Here is a 20,111-nt window from a genome sequence, read left to right as displayed (position 1 = left end):
GCAACGCACGGGCATATTTGCTAGTAATTATGAACAGGACAACCAAAATTAGTTGAAATGAATTTTTCTTACGGACGGTCTACGACAAATCCATTGTTCGGACATGGTCACGAAGTGTCACGACGAAACCTACTACCCTTCACTTTTTTCTTCGAAAATGCGAAAAATTAAGCATAACAAACTAAACGTATTTTATGACAAATTATGTTCTCGTGAGGATGTCAATTTCCTCTAGCAAGGATGACAACTCTTGACAAAAAAACAGAACATGGCAACGATTTGCCATGCTTGCCAAAGGAAATTACCATCCTCACAACAACATAATTTGCCATCTCGGTTATTCGGTTTGCCATGCAGAAAAATCCCACGTTCGCTTTGTAGCGAAATCTTTTCTCCATTAGGATCGTCGTGCCACCAGATCCGGTTTCAGGCACGCTGTTATCCTGGGCATAACCACCGGCTTACGTCAATAATTTAGCTTTACCCTCTTGTCGATGCATTAACAGACTAAACGTAACGCTTTGTTCTCGCACAAACTAAACGTAAACGTAAACGCGGCATCCAGTTACGTAGGCGAACCGTTGGATCTACCGGAACTCCACGGCATAGAACCACAGAAGATTCCTCGTGGAGGAGACAAGATGGCTCACAAGCCAACAAGAACAAAAGCAGTGCGCCATGGCACAGTAGTAGGAGGCCGTCCTCGTCAGCCCCCACCGGGCACCGCGAATTCCCTAGCTTCGTTTTTTGTTTGCTTCCGCAGCTTTGGAGGAGAGAGACAAGAGCCGGCAACGGCATGGCTGGCTCCCACGCCCCCGCCAGCTCAGACAGACCGCACTGCCTCGTGGGCCTCCGCCACAAAGGTGGTGCATCTCGCGTTCGAATTGGCGGGAGCGGTGTTCGGGTTCGGGGGCGATCCCGTAATAAGCCGCAGACACCGAGGGCTTTCAGCTTCAGCCAGACGCCCAAGGGCTCAGGCAGCTCAAAGGAGAACGAATCCATCGCTGTTCAGTCGCTCCCCCGCGAGGCAGCCTGCAGTACGTTTCTAAACTCTGCCCACACATCGGTTGCCCTTGCCCAGTGGAGAGAGCTTGTGGCTGCGGCTTGCTTCTGTGGCGATCGAGCAACCAACCGCTTCACCCCTTCCGGTAACTCCTTTTGTTCCGTTTCTCTCCCGCTTGATTCCCATCTCTTCTTGTTCGGTTTCATCCCCCTGTGCCGATCTGCTAGGTGACAGCTCCGCTTGGCTTCAGTCCGTGCGCGGTTCCTGACCATTCTTGCTCCTTCGTTACTGTTGTTTTTCCTCAGATCTTAGCAGTTCGAGTTCAACAAGAGGCGGGAGATATGGAGTGAAGGAGGCAGAAATAATTTCGTTCGGTACGTTTCTTGATCTGTTCACTCCAGTCTAGATGCGGGTCGGCTGCGCTTGTTACCGGACTAGTGGGGAAGTCTGTACGAGTTGAATCGGGAAAATGGTTGTATATGAGTATATGACTGGGTGTTGTTGGAGGGCCATCCATCCTTATGATGTAGGTAAACAAAGTTGGGGATAGTTTGACATCCAAACTGAACCCAGCCCAGACTGTATTTTTTCTTACGAGAAAAGCAGAACCTCTGCTTATTCTTTATTACAAGGGGAGAGGTACAACAATCAGGCGGAACATCACCATAGTGCGCAGAGAAGAGAAACTGAGAATGGAGCCACAAAAGCAAGCAGCAGGTGCTCACATCAGTAAACCTCTAGCGTCACGCCTCCAGCAACCGAACCAAACCAAACCAAAACAAAAAGCTGGCATCCAGACTAAACCGAACTGCATGCCTTTTCCACCCAACCCAATCCAAGCTGTTTCTCACTTATGGACTAAATCACTAAACCCATAGATTCTTTTTTTTCCGATAAACTAAACCCATATATTCAAACCATGGACAAAGCAATAAGCAAGTAGCAGAGTAGTCTAGCTAGCTGCTATATACATCATGTAGGTGTTCTTGGATGTGTCAGCTGGCATCGAGATGCAATACTGTGCAAGCATGAGGGTCACAAGCATATCCATATCTTAGTTTGTGCCCTATGTCACCACTGCTTAATGAATGAATAACAGAACTGAAACTTGTTTGGTCAAGTAAGGGAAACTCAATCAAATTCACAACTGTCTCAATAGAATATTTTCCTTTTTTTTGTCTAAATATTCAGTTAAGACCATTCCAAGGCTCCTTTTTATGCAATATTCCCTCCGTAAGGAGAGAGAGAGGGAGAGAGATTGGGGGAGAAACTCCGACGCCATGGCGGTGGTAGGTGTCCTTCTCGTGCAGCGGTGCATATTGTCACATGTAGAGATCCTCTACACCCGCCCTGAGGCTCACCGACTGGTCCTCATCCACAAAGATGGGGTAATCATCGACGCGTGATGGATCGGAGAGGGGGAGATCGTTTACAAGTGGCCGGGGTTGGAGCTCTTTAAAATCTTCATTAGTTACACATATTAAATGGCCCCTCAAGTGACAATTGTGTTCCCGGATGAGTTGTCAATTAATTGTTTTTTCTCGTTCTTGCACAGTTCATCACCTTTGAGTCATCTGTCGTTCAGGAGCGAAGGTTGTGGATATAGTGACCTTCAGCAGTCCAGCATGACGAAGAAACACAAAAATAGAAAGTCCAAACATCTATTGGAGAACAAAAAGGGTATTCTCTTGACTAGTATGCAACTCACATCAATTATCATGCACGTTTTTGTGTTCTAGACTGTAGAGGGACCACCAATCACATTTTCTCCATTCATCAAATTATTTTCCATAAATAGAATATTCCTGCTGAGTGTGGATATATTACTGATTTAGCTTATATTTTGCCTGATCATTCAAGCACTCCAGCTTCTACCATGTATTGTTTGAATAAAGTTTAGTTGTTCTGTTATTTCCTCAGGTGTTGATGAGAATGTGGAACACATTTTGCGAATGATAGGAGAGGAGAGTGAGCTGGCTGAAAGCGAACCAGATGGTTCTGGAAATACCTTGAAGAAATCAAAACTATCCTCCCTTGTAAAGGGCTTCCATGAAGACTACCAATACCTTCACAAGCACTGCAAAGATCTAATCAGTAAACTAGAAAATGTTGGGCACAGTTCCACTGGTTCAGATTCATCCGATTCAGACTCGGAAGGAGACAGATCGGACACTGACGTTCCTAATCAGAAACTAGATGCATTAAATGAAGAAAATGACTGGATGCAGAAGCTTGCTGGAGAACATCAAAGTATGGAAGCAGAGATTCAGAAGCTGAAACAAAATGCAGAAGAAAAAACGAAGGAAATATCTGATCTGAAGAAGCTATTAGAAAAGGCGATAACGGACAAAGAAGCCACTAGTTCAGATGTTGCAAATTTGTCATTAGAGAATGAACATCTAAAATTGTTGGTTGAAGGTGCAGAGAAGAAGGCAGCAGAATACCTGAAGACATCAACAGACATGGGGAATGAGATGAAGACGTTATCTGGCGAGAAGCAAACTACTGAAAAAGAGAGGGATGACCTGAAGATTTTAATTATAGACCTGGAGAACAAGAGGGAAGATATGAGCAATCAGCTGCAAGATACAGTGGAGAAATGCAATTCCTTGTCATCACAACTTGAGAAGGCCCAATTAGCTGAGAAAGAAGTGCAGACCTTGTTATCAGAAATCCAAAAATCCAATAATGAGAACATGATGCTGTCAGTGGAATGTGATAACCTGAAAGTAAATGAGAAGAATGTGGATATCAAATTTTCCGAACTGAGGGAAACTCTTGCTGAAACAAGAGATAAAAATGACTCCTTGATTGCAGAAAACAGTTTACTGGAAAGCAAGCTTCAGCTTTTAGGGGTGGAGATAGATGGTATGATAGTGGAGAAAGAGGAGCTAATGAACAATCTGAACAAGGAACGTGGAGCTGCAGAAGAAGAAAAATTAAGAGTAGTATCAGAACATTCCAAGTGTTTGAATGAGTTGGAGCAGGCACAATGTAGCATCAAGGAACTAGAAAAGGAAATGGAATCAACAAAACTTGCACTGAGTGATAATATTGCAGAGCTACTGAAAGAAAAGAATTCTGCGGCATCAGAGCTAAAGAAGTTAGAAGCTTCTTTGAAGAATCTTGAACACGAGTTCGAACAACAACTTAAGCAAATTTCAGTTATGCAGAAGGATAATGAAGACCTGGCGTTGGTGAATTCAAATCTGCATAATGAGCTTGCAGCAGTGCTCGGAGAAAAGAATGAAGCTGTTGCTTCTAGTATTGATCTTGAAAATAAGTTTCAACAGCAAAACCAACAAATTTCAAGTCTTCAGGAGGCCATTGAAGGCCTCAGAGCGGCAAAGGCTGAAATGTATAATGAGGTTATAGTACACGAGGAGGAGAAACATGCAGCAGTTGCTCAGTTAGAGCAGTCGGAGGCTTTCGTCAAGAACCTCCAGAGCGAGATAGAACTAAAACAGAATGAAATTTCACTTTTCCAGCAAGCTAATGAAGAACTGCACGAGAAAAATTCTAGCTTGGACAGGCAGCTGGAAGAAGTTAAGAGTGATCTACAGGCGGAGATCATTCTGTTACAAGGAGAAAAGCAACAAACCATTGATGATTTGCAGCAGTCAAACACTTCAGTCAAGACCCTCCAACGTGAGTTAGAGCAGCAAAGAGAACAAAACTATATTCTACAGGTTGCCAATGAAGATCTGCAGAAGAATAACTGTAACCTGAAGAAACAATTTGAAGATGCCATGGTTAGCCGCCACGCTGAAATTATAGTACTCCAAGACGAGAAGAAAAAAAACCTTTCGGAGTTGCAGCAGTCCGAGGCTTCCATCAAGAATCTAAGAACTGAGTTAGATCAAGGACGGGAGCAAATTTCGATCTTGCATCTAGCTAATGAAGAAATGAAGAATAGAAATGCTAGCTTGAACAAGCAATTGGAGGAATTAAGGAGCAGCTTGTCTGAGGAGATTGTAGCACTAAGTGAGCAGAAGGAAACAGCCCTGTCAGAGTTACACCAGTCTCATGCTTCCATTGGGAACTTGGAGATAGAGTTAGAAAAGCGAAATGCGAGTGTTTCAGTTTTACAGCAAGCCAATGATGATTTACAGAAGAACATCTCTGTCCTGACCGAAGAATTCAACGAAGTCAAGGCTGAGTTGCAGAAGGAGATTAAAGTGACACAAGAAGAGAAGGATACGGTTTTAACCCAACTAAAGCAGGCAGAGTTTTCTATCAAGAACCTTGAATCTGCGATAGCTCAGTTAAAGGAGGATCTTTCAATTCAGCTAGAAAACAATTCCAGCTTGAACAAACAATTTGAGGAATCAAGGACCAATCTGCAGGGGGATATTCTAGCACTTCGTGAAGAGAAAGAAACAGTTCTGTCAGAGTTACATCAGTCTCAAGCTTCTGTGAGGAACTTTGAGATGGAGCTAGAAAAGCAAAGTCAGAGCATTTCAGCTCTGCAGCAAGCAAATGATGAATCACAACAGAACAAATGTGACTTGACCCAGAAATTAGAAGAAGTCAAGGCTGAGTCACAGAGGAAGATTGAGGTGGCACAAGAAGAGAAGGATACATTATTAACCCAACTAAAACAGTCAGAGTCTTCTATCAAGAATCTTGAAAGTGAGATAGCACAGCTGAAGGAGGAACTTTCAGTTCAGCTGGAAAACAATTCCAGCTTGGAGCAACAGTTCGAAGAGGCAATACTAAAAGTTTCTAACTTACATGAGAAACTCGAGAGAGTTCAGGCTGAGGCGGCATGTCAAGTTAATGAAATGAACAGTAATGCGAAAGATTTGGAGAAGATAATCGATATATTGTCATCTCAGAAGGCCAAGGTGGAGGGCGATCTGAAAGTTATGGTTAAAATATGCATGGAAAATTTGTCTTCCATGAATGAATTTGAAGATAGAGTTACAGAGAAAGTTTCAGATCATGCTACAAAACTTGCTGACCTCCAGCAGAGCCTCGATGATATCGGCAGCAACTTTCAGAGACTCCATCATGCATATGATGGTGTGTCCACAGAGGCATCTCAGCTTGAGGTACTCAAGAAAAACCATATTGAGCAGATAGGCCAACTACAGGAGAAAAATGCAGAAATTTTGGACAAAAATCGCCATTTGGAAGAGGAAAAGTTTTGTGCAAATAAGGATAACGCAGAGCTGCAAAAGCATGTCCAAGAACTTAAATTTCAGCTCCAGCTAGCCAAGCAGAAGCTTGAAGTTGCTGAAACGGAGAGCAAATGCAAAGAAGACAGCTATGTGATGGCACTGGAATCATCAAAAACAGAGATCGTGCATCTTGAAGAACAAATACAACTGTTCTCTGGAAGGATTAGCTTGCTGGAAGAAAATTTTGTGCAAATTAAAGACATCGCCAAGTCAGTGGTCTCTAAATTGGAAAATCAATTGGATGAGCTCGAATCATACTCCAGCCAAAGCATGACGCGCTTCATTAACCGCTTATCTGCATGTGGTGGAGAGTTTGTTGTCCTAAAAAACATGTTAAACAATTATCTTGCTGAGCAAAAAGAACTGCTCAAGGAAAACGAAGATCTGGCTATTGGATTGAGAAAGAAAGAAAAGGAAATGTCAGAAATGATTAAGAGTGCTACTGAGGCAGCTGAGAAGATGGTTCAACTTGAGAAGATAATTGAAGAAAAAGACGAGGAACTAGCAGCTAGAGTGCAGGAGAAAAGAGAAGCTATCAAGCAGCTGAGTGACACAATTGATTACCACAAGAACAACAGCGATGATCTGGTCCGCTACATTCGCAGTCACAACCGTCCCCGCATTCCATTTTGTCTGTAAATTTGATTACCAAAAGTTCATTGTCAGTTAATATATAAGGTGCATTTTATCTGTGAACATATTAGACAATTATTTCCAATTTCTTTAAAGTATCATAAATAGTGCTCAAATACAAACAATATGGGAGTAGTCAAATAGGTCGTGGCCTGTGTATTCTATTGTCATTGAGAGAGCTAGAAACACATTTTTTCCTTAGATTTTACCATCCTATTCCAGTATGGAGGCTCAAGAGGCAACAATTCTGAGTTTGGTGGTCTGAATCATATTCTAATTAGGTAATGTGGCTTTTGTGATGCTCTTGTTCTCCTTTTCCATTTAAAAGACATATTTCAACATTGTATTTTCTTCCCTCTTTGTTTTGCATGTACCCTTGATAATATGTCGTCTGATCATCATTGTTAGAGTATTTATTATGGTATACGACTTCTAGTCCAAGTCAGTTTTATACCCCTATCCCAAGTCGGTTTGTACCCTCTTATATACTCTTGTATGCCGCATCAAATCATCAATAAGCAACAGTTTTATTCAGCTTTCATGGTATCAGATACCGGTCCCAGGGTTTAGGGTATGGCTCCGCCAACGCCGCCGCCGCCCGGCTACTTCGAGCGCCGGGCCGCACTCATCGCCAAGGCTGCCAACGCCGCGGCCGCTTCTCTCTCGGCCCTCACCATAGCTCCACAAAACTACCCTGCACCCATCCTCGCCGCACCAATATCTCTTGCTGACACAATCTCCGACGTCAGCCCCTACATCCCCATAGTTCTTGATCTCGCCGCCCACAACTACTACCATTGGAGACATCTCTTCGATCTCCACCTCGGCCGCTGCAACCTGCGCTCGCATGTCGCCACCAACTGTCTTCCCCGCCCCGACGATCCGCAATGGTTGAAAGACGATCTCGCGATCGTCCAGTGGTTCTACACCCGCATCACCACCGAGATCTTCAACATGCTCGATCACGACGGCGCCACCGCTGCCAACATCTGGCACTCCCTCCGTCAGCTCTTCCAAAGCAACACCGACGCTCGGAAAAACGCTCTCCACACCGAGCTTCGCAATATGGTGCAAGGAGACGCCCCGGTGAACCAGTTCTGCCAGCGCGTTAAGACCATTGGCGATGAGCTCCGCGAACTCGGCGATACAATTAGCGACTCACAGCTAATCAATATCGTCGTCGTCGGCCTCAGCGAAGACTTTGACAAGCAAGCCTCGTTCATACCGATGATACGGCCCCCTCCTACCTTCGCTGAAGTACGTTCCTTGCTACAACTCGCGGCGGAAACACAAGCTCGCAAGGACTCTCACCCCAAGGTCTTTCATGCCGCGGCTCGTCCTCCTCTGTCGTCTACACCAGCGCCGCCTTCCAGGCCGGCTCCTGCCGCCGGGCCGTCCGCATCGTCATCTGTTGAACCGCCCCCAGGCTGGCGTCCTAGTCCGAACTACCGCGGCAAAAACCCTATCTACAGGCCGCCGCCGACTCGTTCGGTTCCGCCTACGACATCACCAGCACCGAGTCCTGCACCACCCACCAGTGCTCCATCTGCGGTTGCATGGCGGCCTCCTCATGATCCTTGGACGGGGCTTGTTCAAGCATGGCCCATGCCCTGGTCCGCTCCGTCCACCCTTGGTGCTCCGCCGGCATACTCAGGTGCCTGGCAACCCGGCCTTCGGCCGCCTACTGGTGCTCCCGGGGTTCTCAACCCCCGACAGCTGGCCAATGCCTATCACGCCGCCCCGACGTATGCTCCTTATGGTCATTACAGCACCGACGGTGGCACCTACTACACACCTCAGCCGGCCCTACTCCCGACGCCACCCCCACCACAGCCGGCCAATGCCTACTACACTCCCCAGCCGGCCCTACTGCCTTCACCATCGTATCCGCCGGCACTGCTTCCGACGCCACCCTCACCTGCGACGCCGAGCTGGGATCAAGCTGCCTTTCTTCAGGCCATGAATAACTTTGCTGCACAAGGAAACTCAGGTACGGATTGGATCTTTGATTCAGGGGCCTCTAGTCATATGTCTGCATCTAGTAATTGGTTATCTTCTTGCACTAAATCTCCTTTCCCTTCCACTATCCTTGGAGATGGATCACCTATTCCTATATATTGTGAGGTCAGGCTCAACTTCCCTCTTCCACCAAACCTCTTTTACTTCGCGATGTTCTAGTTGCACCCGCCCTCATTAAAAATCTTATCTTTGTTCGCCAATTTACTTGCGACAATCTAGTTTCGGCTGAATTTGACCCTTTTGGTCTATCTGTGAAGGATTACCTGACCAAGGCCGAGATCGCTCGCTTCAATAGCTCCGGTGATCTTTATTCTCTTAATGGAGTTCCTGCCGCCACCCCTCCAACATCTATGCTGGCCTCCGTCGATCTCTGGCATCGTCGCTTGGGCCATCCCAACCCCGCCGTCTTAGCTTCTATGCTTAGTGAATTTACCATACCATGTAATAGGGACTCTCATAATTCTGTGTTTTGCGAGTCTTGTCAATTAGGCAAACATGTGTGTCTTCCCTTTAGTTCCTCTAGTTCTTGTAGCACTTATCCCTTTGAATTAATACATTGTGATTTATGGACCTCTCCCATTGCAAGTGTTTCGGGTTTTAAATACTACCTTGTTATCCTAGATGATTTCACCCACTTTGTCTGGACTTTTCCTCTACGCAACAAATCCGAGGTCCATTCTCTTTTCCTTAATTTTCAACGCTATGTGTCTGTTCACTTCTTCCTCCCAATTCGCTTTATCCAATGTGACAATGGTCGCGAGTTTGATAACATTAAAAATCGTACTTTCTTCTTACAACATGGCATCCTGCTTAGGTTCTCATGTCCCTACACCTCCCCTCAAAATGGTAAAGCAGAACGCTCTCTTCGCACTCTCAATGATATAGTTCGCACTCTCCTCATTCAATCATCTATGCCTCCCAAGTTTTGGGCTGAAGCCCTACACATGGCCACCTTCCTTCTAAATATTCGATCTTCTAAAACTAAACCCAACACTACTCCCTATTATTCCCTCTTTCTTTCCCACCCCGACTACTCCGCGGTTCGTGTTTTCGGCTGTCTCTGTTTTCCCAATGCCTACGCCACTTCTGCAAATAAATTGTCACCACGCTCTATCCCATGTGCTTTTCTCGGCTTCTCTGACGAGCACAAAGGCTATCGCTGTCTCGACCTTCACACTGGACATGTTCATGTCTCTCGTCATGTCACGTTTGCTGAGCACATTTTTCCTTTCTCACAACGCACTACTACACCATCCAACACCCCTAGCTCCGCAAACACCCCCTCTCCCCGTCCTTTCCAACTATATACTCCCCTACCTGCCGAACACAACTTATCACCACCACCATTAAAACCCACCATAGCCAATCCCAACCATACACTCACCCCACCCGAGACGTCCCCAACACCCCCGACCCCTGCTCCCTCCCCAACACCCCCGGCCCCTCCTCCCACTCCACCACCCAGCCCTGCTCCCACTCCACCACCCAGCCCTACTCCTTCGCCCGACTCTTCCGCTGCGCCGGACTCACCAGTACCCACCTTACCCCCTCGTGCTATTCCTACAGCAGCCCCGATTAATGATCATCGCATGCGTACTAGGGCCAAATCAGGATTTCATCAACCCCAAGACCGCCTAAACCTTCATACCTCCGTATCTCTCACTTCTCTTCCAAAGAATTACAAAACTGCTCTACTTGATCCCAATTGGGCCGCTGCCATGCAAGAAGAATATAATGCTTTACTTCAAAACAACACCTGGCAACTTGTTCCTCGTCCTCCCAATACAAATATTGTTTCTGGCAAATGGATTTTTCGCCAAAAGTTCCACTCCGATGGGAGCCTCTCACGATATAAAGCCAGGTGGGTTTGTCGTGGCTTTTCTCAGCAACAAGGAATTGATTACGAAGAAACCTTCTCTCCTGTTGTTAAACCTAGCACCATTCGCACCGTTCTTAGTGTTGTTGTCTCCTCTTCATGGCCCATTCACCAACTTGATGTGAAAAATACTTTCCTCCATGGTTCCCTTCAAGAAACTGTCTACTGCCAGCAACCTCTGGGTTTTGAAAATCCATCCTTTCCAACTCATGTATGTCTTCTTCAGAAATCTCTCTACGGTCTTAAACAGGCCCCACGAGCTTGGTTTCAACGCTTCTCCTCCTTCATTCAAACAATAGGCTTCACTCCATCTCTCTCCGACACCTCTCTTTTTGTGTATCATCAAACTTCTGACACTGCCTATTTACTTCTCTATGTAGATGATATCATTCTTACCGCCTCCTCTCAAAAGTTCTTAGATCATATTGTCTCTCTTCTTAGATCTGAATTTTCTATGACTAACCTAGGACTCCTTCATCATTTCTTAGACATTGCTGTTGTTCGAGATTCCTCCAGCCTTTTTCTTTCCCAACGCCAGTATATTCTTGATCTTCTTAATCGTGCTGGTATGCTTGACTGTCAATCATCTCGCACTCCTGTCGATACCAGTTTTAAACTTTCGGCTACCGGTGAACCCTTTTCCAATCCTACTCTCTATCGTAGCCTAACAGGTGCTCTCCAATATCTCACCATTACTCGTCCTGAAATCTCTTTTGCTGTTCAACAAGCATGTCTCTATATGCATGATCCCCGGGTTCCTCACTATAATCATGTTAAACGCATTCTTCGGTATTTAAAAGGAACTCTCAATCATGGTCTCCACCTCAATAATTCTTCTCCAAACTCGCTTACCGCATACTCTGATGCAGACTGGGCTGGTTGTCCTGACACTCGAAGGTCCACTTCCGGTTTTTGTGTTTTTCTTGGTAACAATTTGATTTCTTGGTCTTCGAAAAGACAGGTTACAGTCTCACGTTCGTCGGCCGAGGCTGAGTATCGCGCTGTGGCACATGCCGTTGCAGATACAATCTGGATTCGGCAGTTACTCTCCGAGCTACATAGGCCTATTGAGCAGGCCACTATTGTCTACTGTGACAACATATCAGCAGTCTACATGACCAGCAATCCAGTTCAACACCGACGCACAAAGCATATTGAGATTGATATTCATTTTGTTCGTGAAAAGGTTGCTCTTGGTCAGGTTCGGGTGCTTCATGTTCCCTCTACGGCTCAGTTTGCTGACATTTTCACCAAGGCACTGCCTACTAAGCCGTTTCAAGATATCTGTTTCAGTCTCAACGTCGTCGAGCCTGCCGTTGATACTGCGGGGGGATGTTAGAGTAGTCATTATGGTATACGACTTCTAGTCCAAGTCAGTTTTGTACCCATACCCCAAGTCGGTTTGTACCCTCTTATATACTCTTGTATGCCGCACCAAATCATCAATAAGCAACAGTTTTATTCAGCTTTCAATCATGACAGTGTACGATCATCGTGGAGGTTATTTCTAATTGACTGATATACCAGACATGAAAATATGGAGTTAACTATTCGGCTGTATTCATGAAAATGTTTATTACAAGTTTAATGTCAAGAATTTGTAGTACGCTGGACTGTGAAAATCATAGTGCTAAATATGCCATCACTTCATTACAGTACCATTTACCAAGTGTCTGAAGCAAGCCCAGAAAGTTTTTTCGTTTGACCTGGGTGGCTGGGTGGAAAAACTTTCAGCGATCTTTTAACTTCTCAAGCAGAAGTGCGGCCACTGGACGATGGCGTCTTGGCGATGTATTGATCGGTTCCCGCAGCGCATTGTGTCCGTCGTCGAGCGGGTCCTCCGCAGACTGCAGTCTGCAGCGCGGGGGCAATTGGAAGCGTAGCGCACGGATCTCAGCAAGGGGCAGCGTGGGTTCGATGCAGAGGGGTTCGATCACGATCCCCTCCGCCCGTCCAAGCCACCACCACCCCCCGCCTCGCCAGTTGCCGGTCCTCGCTCGACGGCCTGCGTCTCGGCGAGGAGCCCCGTCGATGCCGACAAGGACGGGGCCGGAGGGCGGCCTCTTCTCGCTAAAATCCCTCACCAAGATCTGTTTATTGCTCTAGTTCCCGGCCAAGATCATGCCAGCTTGTTCCTGGCTCCGATTCGGTGGGATTTTCTGGGTCTTTGCTAAGACAGAGACGCCACTAGATAGGATAACTTGCCACGGTGCTTGCACGGTTGGGTCTTCTAGTAATATGCTCCGTTGTTCCTAAGAGCATCTCCACTCCCCCAAGAGGCATTTTTTCGCTGCCTGGGGGGCTACCGGCGAAAAATGGAGGCCAAATTTTTCCACTCATTGCGTCCCACGAGTATTGCTGGGCTCCCACGGAGGCAGCGGCATTTCATCGAGCATCTTGCCCGCGGCGGCGTCGACGACCTCCTCGGCGCGCGCCTAGCGGAGGAGCGCGAGCGTCGACGGGGAAGGAGGCGATGAGAAGCTCGAGGAGACATCTAGCAGCCGGAGGCCGACGTCGAGCCGCCCCCGTGCCCCGCTCCCTCGCCCCGTACCCGGTCCCTCGAGCCGACGGGGAAGGAGGCGACGCCGGCCGACACGCCGCTGCTCCTCTGGCTCCAGGGCGGCCCGTGCTGCTCAGGCCTCGTCGGCGACCTCTTCGAGCTCGGTCCCTGCCGCCGGAGCAGCAACCCTTCCATGGTCTCCCGCGCACCGGCTCTTCGCGCCGGCGCCGGCGCGCCCCCTGCAGCACGCGGCCGACCCGGCCCTGGAGCTCGACGAGGCCGACATCATCTGGGGCGCCGGCGTCGTCCCCGTCGGCAGACCCGTTCGGGCGGGCTCGTGCCTGCGCCACGCCCACGCACCGCGAGCTCGCCCGTGTTGGTGCCGCACCGGTGCCCACCGGATGTATGGCCGGATGCGCTCGTCGGCCAGGGCGGCAGCGGCGAGCAGGAAGAGCGAGTTGGAGGCGGCGTGGGTGCGGACGTCCCGCGCAGAGGTCGGCGCGGGGCGAGGCGCGGGCAACGTGGGCGCCATCTCCTGGTCGCACCGACGCTTCCGGCCCAGCTGCAGGAGGTCGTCCATGGCGGCGGAGAAGAGGCTCTTGGGGAGGAGCAGCAGCAGGCAGGAGACGAAGGCGAACCCGGCGAGCATGAGGAGGAGCGTGTCGTGGCCGTGCCTTTGGTGGTGGCGCGCGTAGTCCGCCAACCGGCCCCGGAGCTCCTTCATCCTGTCGTCCCCCTCCTCCACGTGCTGCTTCTCCTTGGTGTTGCGTTGTGGTTGGCTGCCAATGGCTAGCTGGCTGCCAATGGCTGCCCCGGACCTGTGCGCAGTGAGGTGAGGGCGGCAGCGTGGCGGGCGAGGCGTTGGGCGTGGAGTTGGTGGGGGAGGAGAAGAGAAGAGAGAGGAGCACGTGGGTGGACCCCGGAGGAAAAGTGAGGAGAGAGGGAGTGAGAGGCTGACGGTGGGCCAAATGACATGTAAATAGTCTCTCTCCTCCCCTAGCTGCCCCTCGGGATCCTGGGTTCGGGGTGGGTTCGTCGGTTGAAATTTTTATCAAATCCGGCAGAAAACGAGGTCTTGGGTGCATGGTTGGGGCATTTTTTTATAACCGGCGCAAAAAAGTGGTTCTGGGGGGCTGTTGGTGAAGGAAATATGCCCTAGAGGCAATAATAAAGTTGTTATTTATATTTCTTATATCATGATAAATGTTTATTATTCATGCTAGAATTGTATTAACCGGAAACTTAGTACATGTGTGAATATATAGACAAACTAAGTGTCACTAGTATGCCTCTACTTGACTAGCTCGTTGAATCAAAGATGGTTAAGTTTCCTAGCCATAGACATGAGTTGTCATTTGATTAACGGGATCACATTATTAGAGAATGATGTGATTGACTTGACCCATTCCGTTAGCTTAGCATTTGATCGTTTAGTATATTGCTATTGCTTTCTTCATGACTTATACATGTTCCTATGACTATGAGATTATGCAATTCCCGAATACCGGAAGAACACTTTGTGTACTACCAAACATCACAACGTAACTGGGTGATCATAAAAGTGCTCTACAGGTGTCTCCGATGGTACTTGTTGAGTTGGCATAGATCGAGACTAGAATTTGTCACTCCTATTGTCGGAGAGGTATCTCTGGGCCCTCTCGGTAATGCACATCACTATAAGCCTTGCAAGCAATGCAACTAATGAGTTAGTTGCGGGATGATGCATTACGGAACGAGTAAAGAGACTTTCCGGTAACGAGATTGAGCTAGGTATTGAGATACCGACGATCGAATCTCGGGCAAGTAACATACCGATGACAAAGGGAACAACGTATGTTGTTATGCGGTTTGACCGATAAAGATCTTCGTAGAATATGTAGGAACCAATATGAGCATCCAGGTTCCGCTATTGGTTATTGACCGGAGACGTGTCTCGATCATGTCTACATAGTTCTCGAATCCGTAGGGTCCGCACGCTTAAAGTTCTGTGACGATCGATATTATGAGTTTTTGTGTTTTGATGTACTGAAGGTAGTTCGGAGTCCCGGATGTGATCACGGACATGACGAGGAGTCTCGAAATGGTCGAGACTATGTTCGGACACCGGAAGTGTTTCGGGAGGTTTCGGACATATACTGGAGTACCGGGGGGTTACCGGAACCTCCCGGGAAGTATATTGGGCCTAATGGGCCCTAGTGGGAGAAGAGGAGGGGCGGCCAGGGCAGCCGCGCGCCCCCTCCCCCTCTAGTCCGAATTGGACAAGGAGGGGGGAGCGCCCCCCCCCCTTTCCTTCTCTCCTTCTCTCCCTTCCTTCTCCTCTCCTACTCCTACTTGGAAGGGGGGAGTCCTACTCCCGGTTGGAGTAGGATTCCTCATGGGGCGCACCATAGGAGGCCGGCCCTCTCTCTCTCTCCTCCACTCCTTTATATACGGGGAGGGAGGCACCCCTTGGAGACACAACAATTGATCATTGATCTCTTAGCCGTGTGCAGTGCCTCCCTCCACCATAATCCACCTCGGTAATATCGTAGCGGTGCTTAGGCGAAGCCCTGCGTCGGTAGCATCATCATCACCATCACCACGCCGTCGTGCTAACGAAGCTCTTCCCCGAAGCTCTACTGGATCGTGAGTTCGTGGGACGTCACCGAGCTGAACGTGTGCTGAACGCGGAGGTGTCGTACGTTCGGTACTGAGATCGGTCGATCGTGAAGACGTACGACTACATCAACCGCGTTATTATAATGCTTCCGCTTACGGTCTACGAGGGTACGTAGACGACACTCTCCCCTCTCGTTGCTATGCATCACCATGATCTTGAGTGTGCGTAGAATTTTTTTTTAAATTACTACGTTCCCCAACAGTTGGGGGCGGCTGGAGATGCTCTAATGCATGAATGGATAGTTCCCTGATGCATGAATGTTGTGGCGTTTGACCGGCTGATGCTGCCACCTTTTCTAAACTAATCAGCGGTTGTAACCTGCTACCTTCAGTGCAACCACAATGCGGATCACCAAATCTCCCCTAAATTCCCGAACGGCAATTCGAACATTTTTTTTCCTTTCATCATTTGTACTTAGTGGCAACAACACAATACAATATCTATCCACTTTCTATCACTGTGGTAAATTACATGCAAGATTGAACCCAAACAACATACACAACTCCCTCTTGAAGATCGTCCATCTAAGCATGGCCAGTGCTCGACTAATACATCAAAGAACATATATCTCTACCTAATAATAAACCACGGACTGCTTCTGCCCGTTTGTCGCACCTTTTTACATAAAAGCCCCTGTGTTTCTTGAAATCAACCCGCAGTCTGGACTTAAGTCACAGCCCGAACCGTTATTTTGCATTTTTTCGAACCCCCCCGACCTTTGAGGTAATTCATTCGCGGATATATTTAAGTCAAACAAATGCTTTTCTAAATTATCCATATCCTTTAAACCTTTAATTCCGATTTTAACATGTTATATATAAAATTTGATTAGAAAAATATGTAAAATATGAATACGATGTTATTTTTAACTGTTAAATATTTTAAAATATTATTTTGGAAGATATTTAAGTCAAACAAATACTTTTTAAAATTATTTGTATCTTGTAAACAGTAACTTTGATTTTAACATGTTATATATGAAATTTGATTAGAAAAATGTGTAGAACCCGAATATGATGTTATTTTTACAAGTTAAATAGTATTTTTAAATATTTTTTATTTTGGAAGCAAACTTGTAATCTATAGCGCACGATCCGTTTTTTTTTCGTACGGCGATCCGGATTGCAAATAAACACCCACTAAAACCATAAAGGAAAAAAGAAAACATCGATAACTATACATGCATACCTCTGAAAAACCTCACAGGAAAAAATAACAGATTTCTCATCGCGGGAGTGAAGAAAGCAAGAGGGAGAGAGAGATGAGAGAGGGAGAGAGACGCATTAGGATTAACCACATTCAAACACGTTTTGGTTTGTGTGAACACTGAGCCATCTCCGGCGAGGATGAGAAAGAGAATAAGCGGCAACACAAATGTGATGCCTCGCTAAAATAAAGAAGATGGACCTATTGTGGTATTGAGTGATGGTTGTTGGGTATATTTTTTCTTCCTTTGCAACGCACGGGCTCTTTTGCTAGTTTATATCTATTATTAAAGGGAGGAATGTTTCTTCCTGCCAAAATTTGATACGTCTTCGTCTGCACGTCCTGACCAGAATTTTCGTATGTACATTTTTGTCCATCAGGTCGTGACAAGAATTTTCATAAGTCACACGCGAACGCTCCTAGATTGGGCTTCTTTCGTACGTCACGTGGGCCCAAATTGGCCCTCAGACTGCCCATCAGAGCAGCGAAAATCGTGGTTCAGAAAAAAAAGGTGCGCCTACTACAGGTCCGAACTACGGTCGTGCAACAGCAAACCAACAAGCAACACGTAAGAATGAAAACTTAAATTTTCATGTCCCTTATAAGGTTCCCATGTCAGGTAAGTGGTCTACACCGGCGGCCATAAGTGCGTGTTGCTCCTTCTGGTTAGGAGGATCATCCATTTATTTGGATTCAGTGCGTTGCTTATTATGTGTGGACTGACATTAGCCGTTATAATTGATCTGAAAAATAATTGATCGGTATGAGTGTGAGTGGTTCTGCCCCATCTTTAGCTAGCTAGGTAGTGCATCCACAATGGCCGATGGCTACGATGTGGCATGATCGTGGGGTTACAACCCCGTGTCCCCGACACATCTTTGGTCCATCAAATATACTCCCTCCGTTCCCAAATATAAGTCTTTCTAGAGATTCCACCAAGTGACTACATACGGAGTAAAATGAGTGAATCTACACTCTAAAATATGTCTACATACATCCGTATGTTGTATTCCATTTGAAATGTCTAAAAAGACTTATATTTAGGAACGGAGGGAGTAGATTTCTTTCTCCTTAATTTTCGTCTGCAGTCTTGTCCCCGCATGGGCCGGCCGCACCTGCCCCGCAACTGCATCCGTTGTGTATCTCCCGTGGGTAGAGCCAAGCTGGGCTTCTCAAAGCAAAAATAATACTAGTAATTGATTCCCACGTAGTCTCATCTCGCTTTTTTGCACCAAACTTCATAAGTTTATATACGTTCAAGAGTTGCCTGGGAAATGAGCAAGCCGCCTCAATCTCTTAAAAAAAACCAAGCCGCCTTAACAAAAGGAAAACAAAGGTGGTTCTTCTGCACTTTCAGAACTATCTTATAAAAATCATACCAAATGTATCGTATGTGTAGCATGGTTCTTAATGTATGGTTGATATGCATTTTTGCTAGACCTCGGCATGTGCCTCCCTGCCGCCATTGAGTGGCATCATTCGGATGTTGTGCCGTGCTGGTGGATGTTTTGATGGACACATCAACTATCTTTTCCGTTGCAACGCACGGGCATATGTGCTAGTGTGTATAAATTATGCAACAAAGAAATTATTTGAAACCATGAATAAAACATGTATAAATATGATAATAAAGTGTCAGTTCATCACATTGCAACAAACACACCATAAAAATTACATCAGATGAATCAAATCATGTAGGGCAGCTCATTTGATCATTGTATTGAAGAACAAGGGGGAGATTGCCATCGAGCTACTATTATGGACCCATAGTCCAAACATGACTACTCACACATGGACACGGCGACAACAAGTTAATGTAGATGGTCTCCGTGATGAATGGCCCCTCCAACATAGTACCCAAAAAGGCCTCGAGATTGGATCATGGCGGAACACAAAGGTGCAGCGGCAGAAAAAAAATCCTCCTTAAAACAATGAAGGGTTTCAGGGGAATATAAAGCTGGGGGCGCTTGAAGGCGGTGGAGGTGGTGCCTGGGGGGCATGAGGCCCTGGCTTGCACCCTTGGCCATAATCTAGAGCACGTGTGGTCCATGGGTGTTGCCTTCCATCCTTCTGTTGCTTCCTCAAACCTTGTGGTGCTGAAACCTGCTAACATATTTTGTTTCCTGATTTTCCCCCGGGAAATTGTTTTTCTGAAAAGTCCCAACACAAGAAAACCAAGGATTTCTTTTGACGAGCCACTTGTGTCGCGTAAAATTGATTTCTGTCGGCAAAAATAGGTTAGTGAAGGTTTTTGACCGTCACGTTGTCACATGGTCCGTCACTGAAGCACCGTCAGAGTTGTAATGCCGATAGTACAACTGTTTCCGTCACCTAAGATCGTATCTTGGGTGATGGTTCCTGATTTGTTGCTGGAGTCCCTTTTCCATTACGGCCAGGACTGTCATCTTTGCACATAATTTTGTTTGGAGGGCTGCCCCTCCTCAACTATTCATAGTGTAGGGGAGGAGGGGCTCCACCACCAAGGGGTGCCCCCCTACATGGGCTTTCAGCCTAAGTGGATGCCCCACTTGGCCCAATCAAGGGAGCGGCCCTCTAACGCCTCCTGGAATATTCTAGAAGGTTTAGGGACATTCTGGAACCTTCCCACACATTCCGGTGGCTTCCAGGATACTCCGTGACTTTCCAAGTTTTCTCCAAAACTCTTCTGGTTTCCTCCTTGAAATGTTTTTTTATCTTCCACTAGTGCAGAACCGGGATATAGCACCGGTTCGTAAGGCCCTTTAGTGTCGGTTCTGTAACCGACACTAAAGGGTGGGGACTAAAGGTCCCCCCCCCTTTAGTACCGGTTCAGCACGAATCGCCACTAAAGGGCCACCACGTGGCACGAGCCAGCGCCGGGGGCGGGGAGACCTTTAGTACCAGTTTGTAACACCAACCGTACTAAAAGGTTTGGGTGTTTTTGTTTTATTATTATTTTCCTTTAATTTTCTGTTTTCTATTTAATTTAGAGATTGTTTTTACATTATTGATAATCCATATTATATACTTGATCACTTAGCTAGGATCCATCC

The 20,111-nt window shown here is 46.9% G+C and overlaps 1 protein-coding gene across 2 annotated transcripts; it reads left to right on the top strand.

Annotated features, from left to right (window-relative positions):
* Positions 1-945: 945 nt before the first annotated feature.
* Positions 946-7,118, top strand: LOC123078701 (COP1-interactive protein 1). Of its 2 annotated transcripts, none has more exons than XM_044501293.1 (4): positions 946-1,148; positions 1,309-1,377; positions 2,559-2,683; positions 2,924-7,118. In XM_044501293.1, exons 3-4 carry the CDS (start codon positions 2,629-2,631, stop codon positions 6,823-6,825), a joined length of 3,957 nt encoding a protein of 1,318 aa, XP_044357228.1. In that variant the 5' UTR covers positions 946-1,148; positions 1,309-1,377; positions 2,559-2,628; the 3' UTR covers positions 6,826-7,118. The 2 variants fall into 2 exon arrangements, with proteins under 2 accessions (XP_044357228.1, XP_044357229.1); XM_044501294.1 differs by having other exon boundaries at positions 2,589-2,683; positions 2,924-6,884.
* Positions 7,119-20,111: the final 12,993 nt, after the last annotated feature.

The sequence above is a fragment of the Triticum aestivum genome, chromosome 3D, assembly GCF_018294505.1.
Source record: "Triticum aestivum cultivar Chinese Spring chromosome 3D, IWGSC CS RefSeq v2.1, whole genome shotgun sequence".
Lineage (NCBI taxonomy): Eukaryota > Viridiplantae > Streptophyta > Magnoliopsida > Poales > Poaceae > Triticum > Triticum aestivum.
The sequence above is the reverse complement of the archived record's forward strand: the minus strand, read 5'-3'. Positions and strand labels throughout refer to the sequence as shown.